This window comes from Natator depressus, chromosome 13, assembly GCF_965152275.1.
Source record: "Natator depressus isolate rNatDep1 chromosome 13, rNatDep2.hap1, whole genome shotgun sequence".
In the NCBI taxonomy this organism is placed as follows: domain Eukaryota; kingdom Metazoa; phylum Chordata; order Testudines; family Cheloniidae; genus Natator; species Natator depressus.
In genome coordinates, this window is record NC_134246.1 from 33101035 (window position 1) to 33124384 (window position 23350).

At 44.0% G+C, this 23350-nt stretch overlaps 1 protein-coding gene and 1 pseudogene across 1 annotated transcript; both read left to right on the forward strand.

Moving 5' to 3' along the window:
- Positions 1-4399: 4399 nt before the first annotated feature.
- On the forward strand, positions 4400-5350 carry LOC141997708 (olfactory receptor 12D1-like). Its single transcript, XM_074970142.1, has one exon. The coding sequence runs from the start codon at positions 4400-4402 to the stop codon at positions 5348-5350; it is 951 nt and encodes a 316-aa protein (XP_074826243.1).
- An 11173-nt stretch (positions 5351-16523) lies between these two features.
- Positions 16524-19126, forward strand: LOC141997709 (olfactory receptor 12D1-like; annotated as a pseudogene).
- Positions 19127-23350: the final 4224 nt, after the last annotated feature.

Here is a 23350-nt window from a genome sequence, read left to right on the forward strand (position 1 = left end):
AGGCAATAGGAACACATCAACTTTGCCATGCAGCATAACCGCCACAATAGTGGACCATAGCACCGCATCAGAGAAGCACCGAAATGTTGGACTGGAATAGGCCTCAAGAGGCCATCTAATCTAGTCCCCTGCACTGAAGCAGTGCTAAGTATTATCTAGACCATCCCTGACAAGTGTTTGTCCAACCTGTTCTTTAAAACCTCCAGTGATGGAGATTCCACAACTTCACTAGTTAATTTGTTCCAGTGCTTCGTTATCTTTACAGTCAGGAAGTTTTTTTCTAATGTCTAAACTAAATCAACCTTGCTGTAGTTGAAGCCCCATTAGTCCTTATCTTGTCCTCAGTGGTTCAGGACAACAATTTGTCATTCTCCTCTTTATAACAACCTCTTATGTACTTGAAGATTGTTATCAGGTACCCCCTCAGGCTTCTCTTCTCCAGACTAAAAAAAACATTTTTTTCAATCATAGGTCATATTTTCTAGACATTTAATCTTGTTTATTGCTTTCCTCTAGACTTTCTCCAATTTGCCCCCATCTTTCCTGAAGTGTGGTGCCCAGAAGTGGACACAATACTCCTGCTGAGGCCTTATCAATGTTGAATAGAGTGGAAGAATTTGCTTGCATCTTGCTTACATACATCCCAGAATGAGGTTCACTTTTTTTGCAACAGTATTACGTTGTTGACTCACATTTACTTTGTGATCCACTATAACCTAAGTTCCCTGTAAGCTGCGTGGCCACACGGTGGTGACACAGCCTATTTAACTCCGCACAGGCGCTCAAGGTACTCAACGGGGGACCTGCCGCTGCCGGGGGAGGGGCGCCCTTCCCCCGGCCCCAACTCTGCTGCGGCATGGCCCAGGCCAGCCCCAAGCATGGCCGGAGCGTCCTGGACCCAGCCACGGACGGGGCATCTGAACCTGCTGGGCAGTGCATCCAGGGAGGCCTGGATCCAGCCACGACCTGCTGGGGCCGAGGAAGGGGCACCTATCTTTCAGCCCCAGTGCTGCCATGATGAGGCCCAGGTGCTGCTGCAGGGAGAGAGACCTGGGGGGAGTCATCTCTCCCGCCATAGCCACTGAGCACCCTCCTGCACCCCAAACCCCTCATCCTTGGCACCACCCCATGGCCCACACCCCCAGCCAGAGCCCTCACCCCCTGCACTCCAACCCTCTGCCTCAGCCCTGAGCCCCCTCCCACACTCCGAACCCCTCGGCCCCACCCCCACCACATGAATTTTGTTATGTGCCCCAATATGAAGGTGATGTGTCGCACATCACCTCCATATTCGGGCACATAACAAAATTCATGCCGCATATGGGTGGGAAAAATTAGAGGGAACACTGACTATAACACCCAGTTCCTTTTCTACAGTACTCCTTCCTAAGCAATAGTTTCCCAACTGTAAATGTGCATTTCATTTTTCTTTCATAAGTGGAGTACTTTGCATTTTTCCATATTGAATTTCACCCTATGTATTTAAGATCATTTCTCCAGTTTGTCAAGAACATTTTGAATTCTAATCATATCCTCCAAAGCTCTTGCAACATGTCTCAGCTTGGTATCATCTGGAAACTTTATAAGTGTACTCTCTTTGCCGTTATCTAAATAATTTATGAGGATATTGAATAGAACTGGACCCAGGAGAGATCCCTGTGGGACCCCATTCGATGTACCCTTCCAGCTTGACAATGAACCATTGATAACTACTCTCTGAGTATGGTTGCCCAACCAATTGTGCACCTACGGTAGAGTAGGTTCATCTAGACTGTATTGTGAGACAGTATCAAAAGCCTTAGTAAAGTTGAGGTATCTCACATCTGTTGCTTTCCCCCAGCCACAAGGCTTGTTACTCTGTTGAAGGATATTAGGCTGGTTTGACACCATTTGTTCTTGACAAAATCATGTTGATTGTAACTTGTCACCTTATTTTCTTTTAGGTGCTTACAAATTGATGGTTTGATTATTTGCTCCTTTATTTTTCCAGGTACCAAAGTTAAGTGAGCTCAATAGGTGTTAGGTGCCTAACTCATTTAGGTGATTGTGTAAATCATATTAGGTATCTATCTGCATCCTTAGGTGCCTAAATACCTTTGGAAATATGCTCAAGCCTCTGAGCTCTGGAGCCAGATTTTGCCTTGTTCAGTTCTATTCAGATGCCTATACCTCTATTATGGTATCCATTGATGGGGTGAGCTGTAGGTCACAAAAGCTTATGCTCAGATAAATTTGTTAGTCTCTAAGATGCCACAAGTAGTCCTTTTCTTTTTGCGGATACAGACTAACATGGCTGCTATCTGAAACCTGTCATTGATGGGGTGTTTCCCAATCTCTCACACAGAACCACTTCACTACGCAAATACTGGTTACAAAAATTGAGTGGACTTGCTAGTGGAAACATTTATAGATCAGTGGCTCTTCTTTATGCTTTTCAACAAACTCTAGTCCTCACAATATTGTCAACCTCCATCCTTCCAGGAAGTGTTGGTCTTGTTTGTTTTCTAACTTCAAATTCTCAGGTGGTACAAGAATTACATCCCAGGAGAGCTGTCAGATGGAAGGCAATTTCCCTGCTCACAATGTGGTGTTTCAGAGAATGTGACTGTGTTAAAAAGGTCTCTCACAGTCATCAAGGTTTCCAGAGCAATTAGTGTTTGATCCTCTCTTAAGATTCCCATAGAGTGGATTTTGTCCTACATTGTTATAATATTTTATCTTCAGGAGGAACCCAGTTTACTCAGGAACTGAAGAGCTTATAACAATTCACTCTTCTTTATCTACAAACAGAAAACATCAGCATGTTCTCAGACTCTGAAATTATTATTCTTTCCTCCTTTTTTTCTACCTTTCTTTCTTACAGTTCATATTTTTCGTTTTTTTTTTCACTCCTCTCTCACTCGCTCCATTTTCTCTGTTTCATTCTATTTTCAGTTGGATGCTGAAAAGAGGATATGAGTAGTGACTTTTGGAAACAGCAACACATGAGGTAATGGAATAGCCAATTTCTTCTGGAACATTGGGGGATGGAAGGGCAGAAAGAAGGCGATATGAGCTGGGCTTCCCCTGGCCGTCTCTAAGACCAACCACTTGGCCTCATCTCTCTATGCCCCTGCCCTCTTCTATAAGTAGGGCCCTATTTCACGGATGTGAAAAATGCATCATGGACCATGAAATAAGCCATTCCACATGTAATCCAATGTTCCCTTGTTCCTATCTCCAGCTGGGCAGGGTGGGGCAGGACTTGTCCCTCTCCTTCACAGCTGCCTTTGCGGGGGAGACCAGAACCACCTCCAGGTGCCTGCTGCAGGACGCTCTCTGGGCAGCAGCCCCAGACGTTCCTGTAGCTGGAGGAGACTTGTGCAGTTGTGTCCAATCTTTCCTGTGCTGCTGGGAGTGCCCCAACAATGGGGGCTCCCAGCTCTGGCTGGGCATGGGAGGGACAGCACTCCACCTCCGAGAATCTCCTGCAGCTGCAGGAAGCTTTGTGGTTGCTGCCTTCACAGTCTAGCTCTGAAGGCAGCACAGAAGTGAGGGTGGCAATCCCATGACCCCTCTACAACAGGTTTGCAACACCCCCCGCACCACCACACACACACACACAATCCCCTTTTGGGTTGGGACCCTCATGGTTACAACACAGTGAAATTTCAGATTAAACAGCTGAAAATGTAACATTTACCAATTTTCAAATCCTATGGCCGTGAATTTGACCATAATAGACCATGGATTTGGTAGGGCTCTATCTATAAGACCCTTCTTCTGACACAAGCTAACATAATCATGCCTGTTGATTAAGTGGCAGAAATCTTTGCGGCATGGCTCAGGGGTAAGCCAGAACTGATTATCTTTATTTTTGCTGCACCTAAGAGAATTATGCAAAAAAACCAACCCCTATGTACAAGAATATCATTTACATTTCACAGTCAAATTTTACTTTTGGCAGTTAGAAAATGCCAGCTTTACAGTTGTCGTTGCAACCTTAATTCAGCCCCTTTTTTCATATGCGTTATGCTATGGGATTTAATCACATTAACGTATACTGTTTTCTTGCCCAAGAGCCTTGCTTTGTTCAGTGCATGGGATGGATGCACGAGGGGTAGAATGACAGTTGCACGGGGAGCTGTAGATGATCTGGCATTTCCTTACTATCAAGTGCTTAAATTTACAACCGAATAGCATTTTATAGATATAGGTATACAGATGATACATTGCCCCTCTCTACCAACATTTCCCAGACTATAAACCGGAGATGTTAACCCATAGGAGGACTGGGAAGGTTTAATGAATGACTGGCAGGCACTCTGAGACCTTGGGTGGAGGGTGCTTGTTGAAATACAAATTACAACGATTTGTGCATCTCTTTCTGCTCTAGCACATCTCCCTCCCATCCTCATCAATGAAGAACCAGACGGAGATGCGCGAGTTTGTCCTCTTAGGCCTGACGAATCTCCCAGGGCTGAATCATTTCCTCTTCCCTCTCTTCCTGCTGCTCTACGTGACCAGCCTGCTGGGTAACGGGGCCATCATAACCATGGTAGTGGTTGAGCCCCGGCTCCACACCCCCATGTACTTCTTTCTGGGCAACCTCTCCAGCCTGGACATCTGCTTTTCCACAGTCACTGTGCCAAAGATGCTGTCTGGTTTCCTGTCTGAGCACCAGACCATCTCCTTTGCTGGCTGCCTGGCCCAGCTCCACTTTTTCCACCTCCTGGGCAGCAGCGAGGCTGTGCTGCTGGCCGTCATGGTCTATGACCGCTACGTGGCCATTTGCAACCCGCTGCGCTACAGGCTGGTCATGAGCCCACAGACTTGCCTGCTCCTGGCAGTGGCCACCTGGTCCATCGGCTTCCTGCATGCCCTGATGTCCACAGTCATGACCTCCCGGCTGCAATTCTGCGGCTCCAACCTCGTCCCCCACTTCTTCTGTGATATCAAGCCCCTGCTGAGCCTTGCCTGTGGCAGCACCCACCTCAACCTGACCCTACTCAACATCAATGCCGGGGTCCTTGGTTTGAGTTCCTTCATCCTCACGCTCTTCTCCTACATCTACATCATCTCCTTCCTCCTCCTGAAAGTCCACTTGCGGGAAAGTAGGAGAAAGGCCTTCTGCACCTGCGCATCCCACCTCACCGTGGTGTCGCTATTCTATATGCCAGGCCTTAGCAACTACATGATTTCCTCACCGGGTTTCCCCTCTGAAAGAGACATGATACCCACCCTCATGTACAGCATCGTCACCCCAGTTCTGAACCCCCTGATCTACACCCTGAGAAATGAGGAGGTGAAAACAGCACTAAGGAAATTCCTGAACAGAAAACTCTTCCCTAAAAGGACACAAATTAAATGAAAACCAAAAAAAAATTACAATAAAAACATTTTAGTCTTTGTTGACAATTTTTTTTTAAGAACAGTACTTTTTTTTCCAATTTCCCCTTAGTGATGTCACTGCAGGGCAGAGTTAAGGTTATGTGGGAACTCAACTGTCATTTCTGATTGTAAGATGTTTGGATTTTGTTTAATTATAATGGCGACTATCCTATGTCCTTTTGGAAAAAAAATTACAACATCCTTGTAATATATTTATCCCCAGATTACTGACATGTGGTCTGAACATTAACTCCACTTTATAGTCTGCTGTTGGAGAAACTTTGAGTTAGAGAAATAATGTGGGGAAGACAAAGGGGAATGACTGTTAATTGTATAAAATAAATACAATTATTCAAATAGAGCATGTGCATAATATTTCCCTGAGTTTTGACTCTCTGGGAAATTGGAAAACTCTGTGATAGGTCAGATTTAAGGTTATATGGGTGCCCTATTTGTGTAATTCCACAAATTAACATGTTTGGATTTCTTACATGCTAATTAGGAAATTCTTGTGTTTTTTTTTTTCTAATTTACAATAGTCATCAAACCTAGGTGATAAGTGAGAGCCAGCATGGATTTTTAAGAACAAATCATGTCAAACCAGAGGCAACACATGGGGGGCACAAGGGGTCACATGCCCCCCTGATTTCTGCCAGTGTTTGCCAGCCCTGCTCGGTCACATGGTGCGGCCAGGTCCCCTCCCTGTGCGGCAGCTGCAAGAGCCAGCGAGCTGTGAGCTGTGCACTACAAAGAAGCAGGAGCAACAGCTGGGGCTGGGGAGGGGTGCTGCTTTACAGGAGGGGAAACTGAGGATAAGGGAGAGGACTATCAGTGGGAGGGGAGCAACTCGAGTAGTTACGGGGGTGGACGAACCTTTAAATTGTGCCCCCTGCACACACATGGTCAGCAGGAACAGGTCATCTCTGTGTCAAATTTCCTTCTTTGAGAGAATTACTGGCCTAATGGAGGGGGGCAGGAAACAGGAGATGTGAAATACCGTGATTTTATTACAGCTTTTGATACAGTCTTTCATGGTTGCCTCATCATCAAACTAGGGAAATAGGAGCTAAATGAAATTACCGTAAGGTGTGTGCATAATTGGTTGAAAGACTGTTTTCAAAGAATACTTATCCCTGTCAGACTGGGAGGATATATCCAGTGGAGTCCCACAGGGGTCCGTCCTGGGTCTGGTTCTATTCAATATTTTCATGAATGACTTGGATGAACGTATGACAATAAAATTTGCAGATGACACCAAGCATGGAGGAGCTGCAGGCACTTTGGAGGACAGGATTAAAATGATGTTGATAAATGGGAGTAACGGTCAGAAATCAAGAAGATAAAATTCAATGAAGTGCAAAATGCTATACTTGGGAAGGAAAAAAATCGAAAGCACAAATGCAAAATGCGGACTAGAACACTAGGCAGCAGTACTGAAGTAAAGGATTGGGGGCTTATAGTGGATCACAAATGGAATATGAGTCAAGAGTGTGATGGTGTGGCAAAAAAGGTAAATACCATGCTGAGGTGTATTAACAGCAGTGTCATGTGTGAGAGACAGGAGGCAGCTGTTCCACTCCACTCAGCACTGGTGAGGTCTCAGCTGGAGTATTGTATCCCATGTCACACTTTACAGAAAATGAGACCAATCTGAGAGACTCCAGAGGAAAGCAACAAATGTGACAAAGACAAAGCTTGTTAAGTTTATGGAGGAGATGATATGATGGGATAGCCTAATTTGGGCAATTAATTGATCTTCGACTACGAGCCATAGATATGCCCAATGGCCTGTGATGGATGTTAGACGGGGTGGGATCTGAGTTACTAAAGAGAATTTTTTCCTGGGTGTCTGGTTGGTGAGTCTTGCCCACATGCTCAGGGTTCAGCTGATCGCCTTATTTGGGGTCAGGAAGGAATTTTCCCCCAGGGCAGCTTGGAAGAGGCCCTGGGGGTTTTTTGCCTTCCTCTGCAGCGTGGGGCACGGGTCACTTGCTGGAGGATTCTCTGCACCTTGAAGTCTTTAAACCACGATTTGAGGTCTTCAATAGCTCAGACATAAGTTAGGGGTTTGTTACAGGAGTTGGTGGGTGAGATTCCATGACCTGCGTTGTGCAGGAGGTTAGACTATATGATCATAATGGTCCCTTCTGACCTTAAAGTCTATGATTCTATGAAGTTTGGAAAACATGACCGATGAGAAAAGGTTGAAAGAGCTGGGCATGTCCAAGCTAGAAAATAGTCAGTGTGACCCGGTGTGTCGAGGGCAGCCATCACTGGAAATGCCAAGGGCAGGGCAGACTACAGAAGGAAGACCAGATACTCCCAAGACTGGTGGATAACACTGAAGTTAAACTCCCCAATGAGTCACAAATTGTGCTTCTGATCCCCCACACTAGTTATCAAGAAGCAAAAAAGAAATCACATAGCCCCCTCTATTGCATTCCAGTTCTCTGGCTCCCAGTCAGCACATAGGTCCAGCACAGTGAGAAGTTATTTAAAAAACTCTGCTCACATATACAAAATGTTCTTCTGACCCCCAAAGAGTCAGCCATGTTACCAGGTCAATATAGGTTTGGATATTACCCAGAATACCACGCTGCCAGCCAATCCTTTAGTGCCTAAAACTAAAGGTTTGTTACAAAGAAAAAAGAAAGAACAAGAAGCGAGCTGTTAAATGATAAAACACTCACATACATACAAAGATTCAAAGTCCATGTATCAAGTTCTTAGCAGTATTGGTGAGTTTGCTGGCTTGAAAGTCCCTCTGGAACACATCCACAGCTTGGGTGGGTCATTCAGTCCTTTGTTCAGAGCTTCAGTTTGTAGTAAAAGATTGTTATAAAGATGAAGGTGATCAATTACTCACCACATTCACCAAAGGCAGGATGAGAAGGAATTGGCTTAATTTGCAGCCAGGGCAATTTCAGTTGGATATTAGGAAAAAGTTTCTAAGTCTATGGCTAGCTTAGCTCTGGAACAGGTTACCAAGGGAGATTGTGGAATGCCCATAACTGCATGTTTTAAAGAACAGTTTAGATAAACACCTGTCAGTGATGGTCTAGGTTTCCTCAGTCCTACCTCAGCAGTGGGCCTGGCCTAAGTGACCTCTTGAGGTCCCTTCCATTCCTACCTTTCTATGTTTTCTATTAAAGGATTTGTTTTTTTCTCAAAACATGTTGATTTCTCATCAGAAAAGCAAATCTCAATTTTCTGCTGGAAACATCAGCATCAGGAATCAAACTAGGACCTTGGGATAGTAAAGCACAAGCTTCTACTGCCAGAGCTAAAAGATACACCTCTGTTAACCAGGGCCATAGCAACACATCAACCACTCCACACTGCATAGTAGCTACGAGAGGGGGACAGAGCACTCCATCAAGTGAACTGAAGATGCATCAGATGCCTAACACGCTTAGGAACTCCTTGCTAGAGGATGTTGTGAAGGCCAGGGCTATAACAGGATTCAATAAAGAGCTAGATACGTTCATGGAGGATAGGTCCATCGATGGCTATTAGCCAGGATGGGCAGGAATGGTGTCCCTAGCCTCTGTTTCCCAGAAGCTGGGAATGGGCGATAAGGGATGGATCACTTGATGATTGCCTGTTCTGTTCATTCCCTCTGGGGCACCTGGCATTGGCCACTGTCGGAAGACAGGATACTGGGCTGGATGAACCTTTGGTCTGACAAGTCTTATGTAGGTGCTTGTGTAACTACCAGTAGGCGCCTATCTGCATCTTGAGGTGCCTAAATACCTTTGGAAATATGCTGTAAGCCCTAAGATTTGGAGCCAGATTCTGTCTTATTCAGTTCTATTTAGGCGCTTATACATCAGTTATGGTATCTATTGATTTTCAAAGAGGCCTGTACACCCAGTGCCCACTAATACTCATTAATTTGAGTGAGACCTGGACATCAATATCCCTCCATTAGCTTTGATGTTCTCAACTCATGTCTCTTGCTTCTACAACCTCCACATACCACACTAGCATGGTGCGTTTCCCAAACTCTCAAGAACTACTTCACTATGCAAATACTGTGTACAGAAATTGAGTGAAATATTTGTCAGTGAAAATATTTGCAAATCAGTTGCTCTTCTTTTTGATTTTCAGCCAACTCTAGTCCTCACAACATTGTTGACTTCCATCTCTCCAGGAAGCATTGGTTTCATTTGGTTTGCAGCTTGAAATTCTCAAGCGAAGCAAGGATCCTGTCCCAGGTGAGGTGTCAGATGGAAGGAAATTTCCCTTCACCGCTGACAATGTGGGTGTTTCAGAGACTGTGACTGTAATAAAAAGGTGTCTCACTTGCACAGTCATCAAGGTTTTCAGTGTTCAATTGTCTCTGAAATTTCCCCCGCAGTGGACTTTATCCCATGTCATTTTTATGATATTTCAGCATCAAGAGGAATCCAGTTTACTCAGGTATGATATGGAATTGAAAAGCTTATAACAATTCACTCTTTTTTTATCTGCAGAGGCAAAAGCTCAGAGTTTCTCAGTCCAGGAAATTATTATTCTTACTTCCTTTTTTTCCTATATTTCTTTCTTATACTTTTTTTTTAATTTATTTTTTTCACTCCTCTCTCATTCTCCCAATTTTCTCGTTTTCATTCTGTTTTCAGTTGGCTGGTGCACACAGCATATGAGCTGACTACTGATTTTTGGAAGTAGCAGCAGCAACACCTGAGGTATTGGGACACCTTAGAGCTGGGGGAACAGTGGGGGTGACGGAGCAGAAAGAAAGAGAGGTTGCCACACTTGGGTTGCCACACTTGGGCGAGGGAAAGAATTTCCCTCCAGGTCAAATTGGCAGAGATCCTGGGTTTTTTTTTGCTTCCTTGTTTAGCATGGAGCACGTGTCACTAGCTTGTTTAAAGTAGCATAAATGGTGGATTCTCTGTAATGTTAAGCCTTTAAACCATGATTTGAGGACCTGTGTAACAGGCCATAAGTTATGAGTCTATTACAGGAATGGGTGTGGGAGGGTCTTCAGCCTGTGATGATCAGGAGCTCTGACCAGATGAACACAATGGTCCCTTCTGGCCTTAAAGTCTGTGAATGAAAAATTTTGTAAAGGAAAATTAAAATTTAAAAGGTCAGAGAAATTTTTGAACTAAGGATTGGGGGAATGTTGACAGGTGCTTAGGAGCACACGGTTTGGACAGAAACATCTCTTAGGAGAGGATTTATTAACAGGGATTCTCTATACCCTAGTAAAGAGGGAAGGATAGAAGTTGTTAAAGTACTAATATGAGCTGAAGAGAAATAGTCAAATTAAAAACAGTTCCATTCAATTACATCACAGGAAGACAGACAGCTAAATATTGACCCATTTTTAAGTGTTTGTATACAAATGCTAGAAGTCAAATTATTAAGATGGGTGAACTTGAGTGGCTGGTGTTAAAGGAGAACATTGATATAACAGGCATCACAGAAACTCGGTGGAATGAGGATAATCAATGGGACACAGTAATACCAGGGTAAAAATATATAGGAATGACAGAGTAGGTCATACTGGTTGGGGAGAGGCACTATATGTGAAAGAAAGCATAGACTCAAAGATAGTAAAAATCTTAAATGAATCAAACTGTGCCATAGAATCTCTAAAAAGAAAAGGAGTACTTGTGGCACCTTAGAGACTAACCAATTTATTTGAGCATGAGCTTTCGTGAGCTACAGCTCACTTCATCGGATGCATACTGTGGAAATTGCAGAATACATTATTATATACACAGACACCATGAAACAATACCTCCTCCCACCCCACTCTCCTGCTGGTAATAGCTTATCTAAAGTGATCATCAAGATGGGCCATTTCCAGCACAAATCCAGGTTTTCTCACCCTCTGCCCCCCCACAGACAAACTCACTCTCTTGCTGGTAATAGCCCATCCAAAGTGAGCGCTCTCTTCACAATGTGTATGATAATCAAGGTGGGCCATTTCCTGCAGGAATCCAGGTTCTCTCACCCCCTCACCCCCCTCCAAAAACCACACACACAAACTCTCCTTACAACATGCATGAAAATCAAGGTGGGCCATTTCCAGCACAAATAGGCCAAAAAGGAATTTGAAGAGCAACTAGCAAAAGAGACAAAAACTAATAATAATTTTTTAAAGTACATCAGAAGCAGGAAGCCTGCCAAAGAATTTGGGGGTCCAGGGGAGAAGACATACCATATGATAGAGGTGCTAACAGAGCACCCCAGGAAGATAAGAATGTTGCAAGGAAGCTAAATGAATTCTTTGCATCGGTCTTCACTGGAAAGGATGTGAGAGAGATTCCTACTCTTCAGCCATTCTTTGTAGGTGACAAATCTGAGGAACTGTCCCAGATTGAGGGGTCATTAGAGGAGGTTTTGGAACAAAATTGATAAACTAAACAGTAATAAGACCCCTGCATCAGATGGTATTCACACAAGAGTTCTGAAGGAACTCAAGAATAAAATTGCAGAACTCCTAACTGTGGTTTATAACCATTCAGCCTGCATACCAGATGACTGGAGTACTTTAACAAGTTACTTTAACATTAGTTAAAGTAATATTAGTACTTTAAAGTACTAATATTAATTAACTAATTAATTAATTAATATTAGTACTTTAAAGTAATATTAGTACTTTAACAAGTCAGCCTGCATACCAGATGACTGGAGGATAGTTAAAGTAACACTAAATTTTAAAAAAAGCTTCAGAGGTGACTTTGCCAAGTACAGGCTGTTGAATCCAACTTCAATTCCACACAAACAGAATTGTGATACAGGAAAACCAAGGAGCAGTGGAAGAGTGCTAGAGGGGAAATATATAAGCTCAAGGCTAATTAAGGCATGGTTCCCTGTAGACTGGGGAAAGTGGCTGCAGGTTAATTGGAGCACCTGCAGTCAAATAAGGCCCTGTTAGGAACCTAATAAAACCCCCTGCATCAGGCAGATAGAGGAGGAAGAAGAAGAAGACAATGACAATGACGGTGTGTTGAGTGATTTGGAAGACCTGAGAATTGGAGGGAGGGAGACCCTGCCCAGCAGGATAGGGAGACTCCCTTCCCCCCAGCATCTAAGGACTGAGGGTAACCCCACCTCAGGGGGATGAGGGTAAGAATCTTCCAGTGGTTGAGATGGGCTGGGACTCTGAGCAAAGAGCAAACCCAGACCCCTCCCCTGCTTCCCTCCTCTTCCACCTTCCTGGGCTAGTAGCAGGGCCCTCGGCACCCAAAAGCAGGGGCAAAGGGTGGCATCTTGGCTCCCTGCCAAGAAAAGCGCAGGACCACCAGACTAAATCGGCCATCTTGCTACAAGGATATTTAGGGAAAGAGTCAGCACACCTTTGCAAAGGGAAATCATGCCTCCCTGATGTATTGTAATTCTTTGAGCAGGCCAACAAATATGTGGACAAGGGTGATCCAGTGAATATGTCAAGTCCAAAGGTGACTGGGAATAGTTACTGTCATAAATATAAAGGGAAGGCTAACCATCTTTAAATCCCTCCTGGCCAGAGGAAAAACTCTTTCACCTGTAAAGGGTTAAGAAGCTAAGATAACCTTGCTGGCACCTGACCAAAATGACCAATGAGGAGACAAGATACTTTCAAAGCTGGGGGGGGGGGGACAGAGGGTCCTCTCTGTCTGTGTGATGCTTTTGCTGGGACCAGAGCAGGAATGCAGGTCAGAACTCCTGTAAAGAGTTAGTAAGCAATCTAGTTAGATATGCATTAGATTCTGTTTTGCTTAAATGGCTGTGCTGAATGAAATGGATATTCCTGTCTGTGTCTCTTTTTGTAACTCAAGGTTTTGCCTAGAGAGATTCTCTGTTTTGAATCTGATTACCTTGTAAGGTAGTTACCATCCTGATTTTACAGAGGTGATTCTTTTACTTTTTCTTCAATTAAAATTCTTCTTTTAAGCACCTGATTTCTTTTTCATTGTTCTTAAGATCCAAGGGTTTGGGTCTGTGTTCACCTATGCAAATTGGTGAGGATTTCTATCAAGCCTTCCCCAGGAAATGGCGGGTAGGGTTTGGGGGGGAAAGACATTTCCAAGTAGGCTCTTTCCCTGTTCTCTGTGTAACACTTTGGTGGTGACAGCTTTTAACCTAAGATGGTAAGAATAATCTTAGAGGGTCTTTCATGCAGGTCCCCACATCTGTACCCTAAAGTTCAGAGTGGGGAAGGAACCTTGACAGTTACAAAAACTGGGTGACTTGGCAGCAAAATGGCAGATGAAATTCAGTGTTGATAGATGCAAAGTAATGCACATTGGAAAATGTAATCCCAGCTATACATACAAAACAATGGATTCTAAATTAGTTGTTACCCTTCAAGAAACAGATCTTGGAGTCATTGTGGATAGTTCTCTGAAAGAATACACTCAATGTGCAGCGGCATTCAAAAAAGCTAACAGAATGTTAGCTAATAAGACAGAAATTCTCATAATGACACTATATAAATCCATGGTTTGCCTACATCTTGAATAATGCATACAATTCTGGTTGCCCTTTCTCCAAAAAGATATTGGAATTGGAGAAGGGCAAGAAAAATGATTAGGGTTATGGAACAGCTTCCAGATGAGGAGAGATTATAAAGACTGGGACTGTCCATTTTAGGAAAGACAACTAAGGGAGGATATGATAGAGGTCTACAAAATCATGAAAGGTGTGGAAAGAATAAATAGGGAAGTGTTGTTTACCCCTTCACATAACACAAAAACCAGGGTGCACCCAGTGAAATTAATAGGAAGCAGGTTTAAAATAAATATTTCTTCACACAATACACTGTGAATCCGTGAACATCATTGAAAGGGGATGTTGTGAAGGCCAAAAGCATAACTGGATTCAAAAAAAGAATTAGATAATTTCAGAGAGGATAATCCATCCATGGCTATTAGTAGAGCCCTACCAATTTCACAGCCATGAAAAATGTGTCACGGACTGTGAAATCTTTCTGTTCCCTGTGAAATCTGATCTCTAAGTGTTGCTGGGAGCCTAGGCTCCTAGCTGCTAGTCTGGCCAGGCTGGGGAGGGACAGGAGTTGTCCTTCCCCTGCATGGCCACTCTTGGGGGGGGGGGGGGATCAGACCCACCTCGAGAAGCAGTGCAGAAATGAGGGTGGTACACCCTCACTTCTGCATTGGAGCAGCCCAGGAGCTGGGCTCCTGGCTTCTGCTTCCCCCTTCCCCAGGGCTCCTGCCATGGCTCGGGGCACGGAGCTTCCTCCACCCAGTGGCTCCAGCTGGGTCTGGGGCTTCTGCTCCCAGCAGCTGCAGATGGGGCAGCCTGGGCTTGGGGCTTTAGCCCCGTGTCTCCAGCTGGGGCTTAGGGCTCCCCAGGCTCAAAGTTTCTGGCCCCCATGGTCTCCAGCCGGGGCGTGGGGCTTCAGCCCCTATGACTGCAGCCGGGCTCAGTGTGCTCAGACTCAGGGTTTCTTCCCCCACAGCTCCTGCTGGGACTCGGGGGTGACTGGGTAGGGGGCTACAGACGCTGGAGCTTCTTCCGTGGCAGGGGCACCCATTTTTCATGAGGGCCCACAAACTGGCCGGGGCCCCCGCCTTAGTCTGCCAGTGGCCAGGACTAGCAGCTAGGAACCCCTGACACCTACCCACCTCCCCCTCTGGGAACCTCCTCTAGCCCAGCCCTGAAGGCAGCACAGAAGTGAATGTGGCAATCTTGGGACCCCCTTCCCACAACAACTTTGCCACAAACGCACCCCATGACCCCATTTTGGGTCAGGACCCTTGTCAGGGTTCCCTCCCCACTCTGAACTCTAGGGTACAGATGTGGGAACCCGCATAAAAGATCCCCTAAGCTTATTTCTACCAGGTTAGGGTAAAACTTCCCCAAGGCACAAACTCTTTGCCCTTGGAGGGTATGCTGCCACTACCAAGTGATTTAACAAAGAATTAGGGAAAGGACCACTTGGAGTTCCTATTCCCCAAAAATATCCCCCCAAGCCCTTACAGCCCCTTTCATGGGGAGGCTTGAGAATAATATCGTAACCAATTGGTTACAAAATGATCAAAGACCCAAACCCCTGGGTCTTAGGAACATAGAGAAATCAGTCAGACTCTTAAAAAAACCAGAACTTTATTAGAAAGAAAAAAGGTAAAAGAAGCACCTCTGTAAAATTAGAAGGGAAGCTAACCTCACAGGGCAATCGGATTTAAAACACAGAGGATTTCCCTCTGGGCAAAAAACTTTAAAGTTACAAAAAGAAAACCAGGAATACACCTTTCTCTCAGCACAGAGAAAATCATAAGCCAAAACAAAAGTAAACTAACACATTTCCTTGCTAGTACTTACTAATTCTAATGGAGTTAGATTGCTTGCTTTCTTGATCTCTCTCCAGCAAGCATACAACAGACAGAAAAAAGCCTCCCCCCACTACCCCTAGATTTCAAAGTATCTTGTCCCCTTATTGGTCCTTTTGGTCAGGTTCCAGCCAGGTTACCTGAGCTTATTAACCCTTTACAGGTAAAAGGATATTGTGCCTCTGGCCAGGAGGGATTTTATAGTACTGTATGCAGGAAGGTTGTTACCCTTCCCCTTATATTTATGACCACCCTCACGGTTAGAACACCCTGAAATTTCAGATGAATTGTGAAACTGACCAATCTGAAAACTCTCTGGCTGGGAAATTGACCAGAATGGACATGAATTTGGTAGGGCCCTACCTATTAGCCAGGCTGGGTAGGGACACAGCCCCATGTTCTGTGTCCCCCTAAGTCTCTGACTGCCAGATGCTAGGACTGAATGGCAGGGGATGGATCACTCAAATTGCCCTGTTCTGCCCATTGCCTCTGAAGCATCGGGTGTTGGTCACTGTCAGAAAACAGAATACTGGGCTAGATGGACGTTTGGTCTGACAGAGTATGGCCGTTCTCATATTCTTATTAGTCTATGCTGGGCTTCCCTTGGCCATCTCACAGACCCAACACCTGGCCTCACCCACCCATACCCATGATCTCTTGGATAAAAGCCTTCTCCTGTGCCCAGCTAATGTAATTAGTCCTGTAGTCAAAGTAGTAGCAGCAGTGCTCAGGGTTAAGCCCATGCTGATGATGCATGATGTGAGGTTATTAAAACTAAACACGATAGAATTTAGAAGTAACATTTATGTAAATTGATCTTATTTAAGATGCAAATTGAAACACTAACTCAGCAGTGAGAAAATGCCCGGTTTACAGGTAAGAACATAAGGACATCCTCACTGGGTCAGACCAATGGTCCATCTAGCCCACTGTTCTGTCTTCCAGAAGGGTCTGGTGTCAGGTGCTTCAGAGGGAATGAACTGGACAGGTCAATCCTTGAATGATCCATTCCCTGTCATTGACTCCCAGCTTCTGGCAGCCAGAGGTTTCGGGACACCCAGAGCATGGGGTTGAGTCCCTGACCCTCTTGGCTAACAGCCATTCATGGACCTATCCTCCATGAACTTATCTAATTCATTTTTAACCTAATTTCACTTTTGGCCTTCACAACATCCCCTGGCAATGAGTTCCACAGGTTGTCTGTGCATTGCATGAAGCTGCCTGGGGAACCAGAATTCTGCACCGTTGTGTGTGCACATTATGAGACAGTCTTTAATTACATGATGATGAAGGCTACATCTACCCTTGGAGCTGGCGGTGCAATTCCGAGCTCACATAGACATCCTCACACTATCTCTGCTTGAGGTAACACTTTGAAATAGTAGTGTAGCTGCAGTAGCCTGGGAAGGAGCAAGGAGCGGCACGGGCTAGCCTTCACCAGTACAATCCTGCCTGGACCCTTTTTATATGTTGTGACCAAGTGGGGATTTTCCCTTGTTATAGTGTATGTAAGCCTATGTGAGTCTTACTGTTTTGCATGAATGCTGTGTGTGCCTCAGTTTCCCTGTGTATTGCACTTGTGTCTAGGTGGTGGGAATAAGGATGTGTGACTTTTGTGGGGGCTGCTCCAGCTGCCTGCATGGTTGCTATGGCAGCCCCTTCATAACCTGAGACCCAGGAAGGGGATGTAACCATGTGACTAGGGTTGAAATTGTATAGGCCATATCCTTTGCCGGCTGCCTGGCCCAGCTCCACTTCTTCCACCTCCTGGGCAGCAGTGAGGCCATACTTCTGCCCATCATGGCCTATGACTGCTATGTGGCCATCTGCAACCCGCTGTGCTACAGGCTGGTCATGAGCCCATGGGCCTGCCTGTTCCTGGCAGCTGCCACCTGGTCCACCAGTTTCCTGCATGCGCTGCTGACCACCGTCTTGGCATCCAGGCTGCCCTTCTGTGGCCACACCCATGTCCCCCACTTCTTCTGTGACATCAAGCCCCTACTGAACCTGGCCTGTGGCAACACCCACCTCAACCTGATCATAGAATCATAGAATCATAGAATATCAGGGTTGGAAGGGACCCCAGAAGGTCATCTAGTCCAACCCCCTGCTTGAAGCAGGACCAATTCCCAGTTAAATCATCCCAGCCAGGGCTTTGTCAAGCCTGACCTTAAAAACCTCTAAGGAAGGAGATTCTACCACCTCCCTAGGTAACGCATTCCAGTGTTTCACCACCCTCTTAGTGAAAAAGTTTTTCATAATATCCAATCTAAACCTCCGCCATTGCAACTTGAGACCATTACTCCTCGTTCTGTCATCTGCTACCATTGAGAACAGTCTAGAGCCATCCTCTTTGGAACCCCCTTTCAGGTAGTTGAAAGCAGCTATCAAATCCCCCCTCATTCTTCTCTTCTGCAGACTAAACAATCCCAGCTCCCTCAGCCTCTCTTCATAAGTCATGTGCTCTAGACCCCTAATCATTTTTGTTGCCCTTCGCTGGACTCTCTCCAATTTATCCACATCCTTCTTGTAGTGTGGGGCCCAAAACTGGACACAGTACTCCAGATGAGGCCTCACCAGTGTCGAATAGAGGGGAACGATCACGTCCCTCGATCTGCTCGCTATGACCCTACTTATACATCCCAAAATGCCATTGGCCTTCTTGGCAACAAGGGCACACTGTTGACTCATATCCAGCTTCTCGTCCACTGTCACCCCTAGGTCCTTTTCCGCAGAACTGCTGCCTAGCCATTCGGTCCCTAGTCTGTAGCGGTGCATTGGATTCTTCCATCCTAAGTGCAGGACCCTGCACTTATCCTTATTGAACCTCATCAGATTTCTTTTGGCCCAATCCTCCAATTTGTCTAGGTCCTTCTGTATCCTATCCCTCCCCTCCAGCGTATCTACCACTCCTCCCAGTTTAGTATCATCTGCAAATTTGCTGAGAGTGCAATCCACACCATCCTCCAGATCATTTATGAAGATATTGATTGATCCTGATATTGATATTGATATTGATTGATATTGATATTGATACTGATCCTCATCAACATAGATGCTGCAGTTCTTGGTCTGAGTTCCTTCATCCTCACGCTCCCCTCCGACATCTACATCATGTCCTTCCTCCTCCTGAAGGTCCAGTCTCTAAGGCAGGAGAAAGGCTTTCTCGACCTGTGCCTCCCACCTCACCGTGTCTCTTTTCTATATACCAGTTCTTGGCAACTACGTTGCTGCCACCCCTGGGGTCTCCTCTGAAAGACATGATACCCACCCTCATGTACAGCATTGCCACTCCAGTCCTGAACCCCCTGATCTATACCCTGAGAAATGAGGAGGTGAAATCTGCCCTGAAGAAATTCCTGAACAGAATGACCTGTACCTGGAAGGACATGCATTACATGAATCCAGAATCCCCACAATTATGTTTAAGGCATTTCAGTCTTTGTAGATCCACAGATTTTTGAAAACATTTTTTGTCCCTCATTTTGTCACTCTGGGTCAGCCTTCTCTACCTGTGCCTCTGTCCTCATGGGGTTGGCCTTTCTCTATCTGTTCCTTCCCTTTGGTTTCATGTCACCATCCCTGCAAAGCCACTGTGAGAGGGAGGTGATAATCATCTTCATGTACAGCATCTTCATCCCAGTCCTGAACCCCTGATCTACGTTCTAAGGAACCAGGAAGTGAAATCCACCTTGAGGGAAACAGTGAGGATAAACCACTTCCTTGGGAAATAGTGAATGAAGTGGAGAGAATTCTCAGAAAGTGAAAGTCCTGTCTCTGATATTGTCACAGGAAGTGGGAAAATAGACAACATAGTGTAAAAATCACAGAGTCGATAAAGTCACTGGATATGGCTCATTGCAACAATCTGTAACCCATTAACCCACCTTTGTCCTGGGACTGTCAAGGTGTTAACTTCTCACTTCACCTTGAATGGTCTCTTGCAACATGTATTAACTTCTTATGCTTAAGAATCTGTTCCAGCTTATATTTAGCTGTCACTCTCTGAGTATCTGCCCCAGAGCTGAAGAAAAGCTCTGTAAGTTCAAAAACTTATCTCTTTCACCAACAGAAATTGGTCCAATAAAAGATATTACCCTATATCTCTCTAGTACTGTAAGGGACAATCCTGCTTGGGACACTTGAAAATACACTCTAGGGAACCATATTAACTATGATTGTATTTTTTTATTAAAGTAGTACTGAGAAATTACACTGTAATTTATTATTATTCTTGCTATTTGTATTACAGCTGTAATTAGGAATTAGATCACTGGCAACCATTCTGAGTCATCATTGCTATCAATACTTTTACTGCAGCACTGCATAGAAAATAGAAACATGATTCCCCCCGACCGTCCCGGACAGGAAAGGACCAATTGGTCAAAACTGAACTTTTCATGGGAAAGCGTTGGACTTGACAAATGTTTCAAGAAGAAAATTTTTTGAAAAGAATGTTCAAAAGTTGTTGAAACGTTTTGTTTTGACATTTTTGAAATGAAAAATGCCAGTTTTCCATAGTCTGAAATGCCTTTTCTTTCAGAAATTTATGCTAATAAGGGTGCTTTTAAAAAAGTCAACAATGGCCAAAATGTTTCTAAGTTATGTTGGTATAAGGTAGAAAGTTATACTGGTGTAATGGTGTTTTACACCAGTGTAGCTTATTCATCTACAGGAAGAGGAATGAGTAATACTAATAATAATCATCTTTATACCAATGTAGCATCATCCATACTATTGTATCTTACTATTGTAAGTATTTTGGTCATAACTAACAAACAAACAAAATACAAGCATTCCATGCCCAAGATAATTATACAGACAGAAAACACCGTGTGTTAAGCAGCTTTGACAATTTGAGCTTGAGTAAATCACTCGACCCATTTCCTCTACCACCTTCTGTCTGACTTGTCTGTTTTGATTGCAAACTATCTGTGTTAGAGCTGATGGGGAATTTCTGAATATATTTTTTTAACCAGAAAATGCTGATTTATCAAGACCCAAATGGTTTGCCAAACAGGGTCAGGTTTGACAAACTTCCCACATTTTAAGATGGTCAGAATGAAATATTCTGATATTTTTGAAATGTGTAAAAACCCCCAGATTTTCCAGTTTGAAACAAAAATTAGTTTCCAAGAGAGGGGGGAGGAAAAACACAAGCAGTGAATCGGCATTGACTAGATGCTGACCTGGGACAAAAAAAACACAACCCCACAACTGTTATAGTTGCCAGATGCACACCTAAGATTAGTATACATAAAGCATTTAGGGTGAAAATGTCTTTTCCTCTATTGATTCACTTTGTCTAATACATGTATTAGATCACACTTTTGATGAAATTCACCCAGGCTGGGATTTTCAGTGAAGACATCCATTCACTTCCTAATGAATATCAACAGAAGTAGTGTGCCTAAATCCCTTAAGCCCCTTTGAAAAGTTCACCCCTTTGCAGAGGGCCAGCACAATTCCAATACACCACTCAAATCCTTCCTCAGCTGTCAAAAGAGGAGTGAAGTATTGTATAGGCCTTTATTAGGACATTTATTATTATTGTTATTATTATTATTAAAATAATGTATTGATATTTAATTGTTGTCACATATAATACTGTATATTCGTTGTTTTGTTTATTACCCAGTTTATTAGTATGAATGATAACAGGGAATTAGCCTGTTTTCATATTTCTATTCTTACTCAAGAGGATAATAATAATTAATGTCAAGGTAAGAAGGTGAATGTTAAGATATGATTATTTCCTATTATCCTCCGAGCTAACCAAACGAATGTGAATAAGAAGCTGGAGAGAGACTGTTATTCTAAGAAACCAGTTTACTATGTAAAAATAAAAAGCCCTGTGTTTGTATTTTGCCTACTCTCTGTGCTTTCACACAGTCTATTACACAGACATGCACATAGAGATTCATTTCTCCGCTGTCTTTTGTTATAGGGGAAAAAAAATCTGAAGCTAATGTTTGTGGGTGAGTGTTTATTGATGTGGAGGCTTTTCTTGCTTCTAACGCCATGGGAGCACAGCCAGGTTGTTAGACCCCTGCTAGTAATTGCCTCTGTGTCAATGAAGAAAGGAAGCAGCGGTGCAGGACTAGCAAGGCTGCATATATCCGGTGGGATCTCATTAGACTAGCCGACCAAGCTGCTTCCCAGCTGGGTACCCTAGAGGCAAAGCTGTTTGCACCTTTGCTGTGGCTGGAACTCCAATGGCTGATACTCCCATTGCTTGTCATTTTGGATCTGGTTGTCCCCTTGCTGTGGCTCTCACATCTCTGGCCAGAGCCCGTAACTGAATCCAGTGTGCAACCACAACCCCCACCTCCACCCGATGAATCCCCTGTGTTCTGAGTTGAGCTCGATCATTCGTTTCAGTCATTAGCAGCATTTTAAATTTACACAAGCGCTGGGAAATCCCAGGGGATGGGGGGACTCAGCCAGAGAACTAGAAGCTGAGGTTTGCGGGCCATGAATATTCAATGGGAAAATCCCTGCACCTGGGGTGGGCTGAGCCCAATGAATTAGGATTTATTTGTATTGGGATACTGCCTGGGAGCACCAGTCACCACCAGGAGCCCCATTGCACTGCACTTGATCAGGGCTTGGGGAACTTGAGGTTAACTAGTAAAACTTTCAAAAGCATCTACAGGATTTAGGAGCCTAAAGGAAATATTTTATAAGCATTTAGGCTCCTAAGTCCCACTGACTTCAGGTGCCCAGGGCCAAGACCCTCAAAGGCATTTAGGCGCTTTATTCCCATTGAAATTGATGGGAATTAGGTGCCTAATAATTTTCGGGATCTGGGCCATAGGAACTTTTGGAAATCCCACCAGGCACTTAGCTGGTTCTTTAGGACCCTAAATACCTTTTAACATCTGGCCCTTTAGAGGGCTAGTTCAATTGACTTTCAATAAGTCTTAGACTCATAAGTGCCTAAGTCTCTTAGGTCCAGATTTTTAAAGGCATTTAGGTGCCTAACTCACATTTATTTCAGTGGGATTTAGGTGTCTAAATACCTTGGAGGACCTGGGCCTTGCCACACTGAATGTAGCAATGCATAAATATATTTCAAAATCTGGGCTTAAATCACTTTGAAAGTCAACGGGACTTCGGCCCTACCCACAGGGAAACTGGTAGTGATATAACTAAAAGTGCAATTTTATACTGGTTTAGCTGATCTAATGCAGCTTTGTATGTGGAGACTCTTACATCTGGGCTTGGAAGGATTAGATTTTCATCGGTAAATATCAGTAAACATCGACTTCAGCATACACACTCATACCGATGAAAGCATATTTCCATTAGCATAACATAAGAACATGAGAATGGCCATACTGGGTCAGACCAAAGGTCCAGCAATAAAAATCAAAACTTACAGACAGCCCAAGTAAGAAAAATGCTGCTTGAGAACTTATAAGAATTTGACTTAAGGATATTTACTTAAGGATATTTTGACATGTGATGCTGACAATTTGTGTTTTAATGGCTACAAAGTGTTAACGTTTTGAATCTCAGCATCTACTGATATTAAATAATTCTCTAACCCCCATAATTTCATGCTTACCTATAATTTTGCACAACTGTGAACATTTAAATCAACAAAAATAGAAAAAAAATGCTTAAAAATAAACATTGATGATATTTGTCAAAATTATATAAAAATCAAATTCAGTGTCATTGTG

Bases quoted from the DNA above. Each gene is read 5' to 3' on its own strand.
- LOC141997708 (XM_074970142.1), top strand. From the start codon at position 4,400: ATGAAGAACCAGACGGAGATGCGCGAGTTTGTCCTCTTAGGCCTGACG.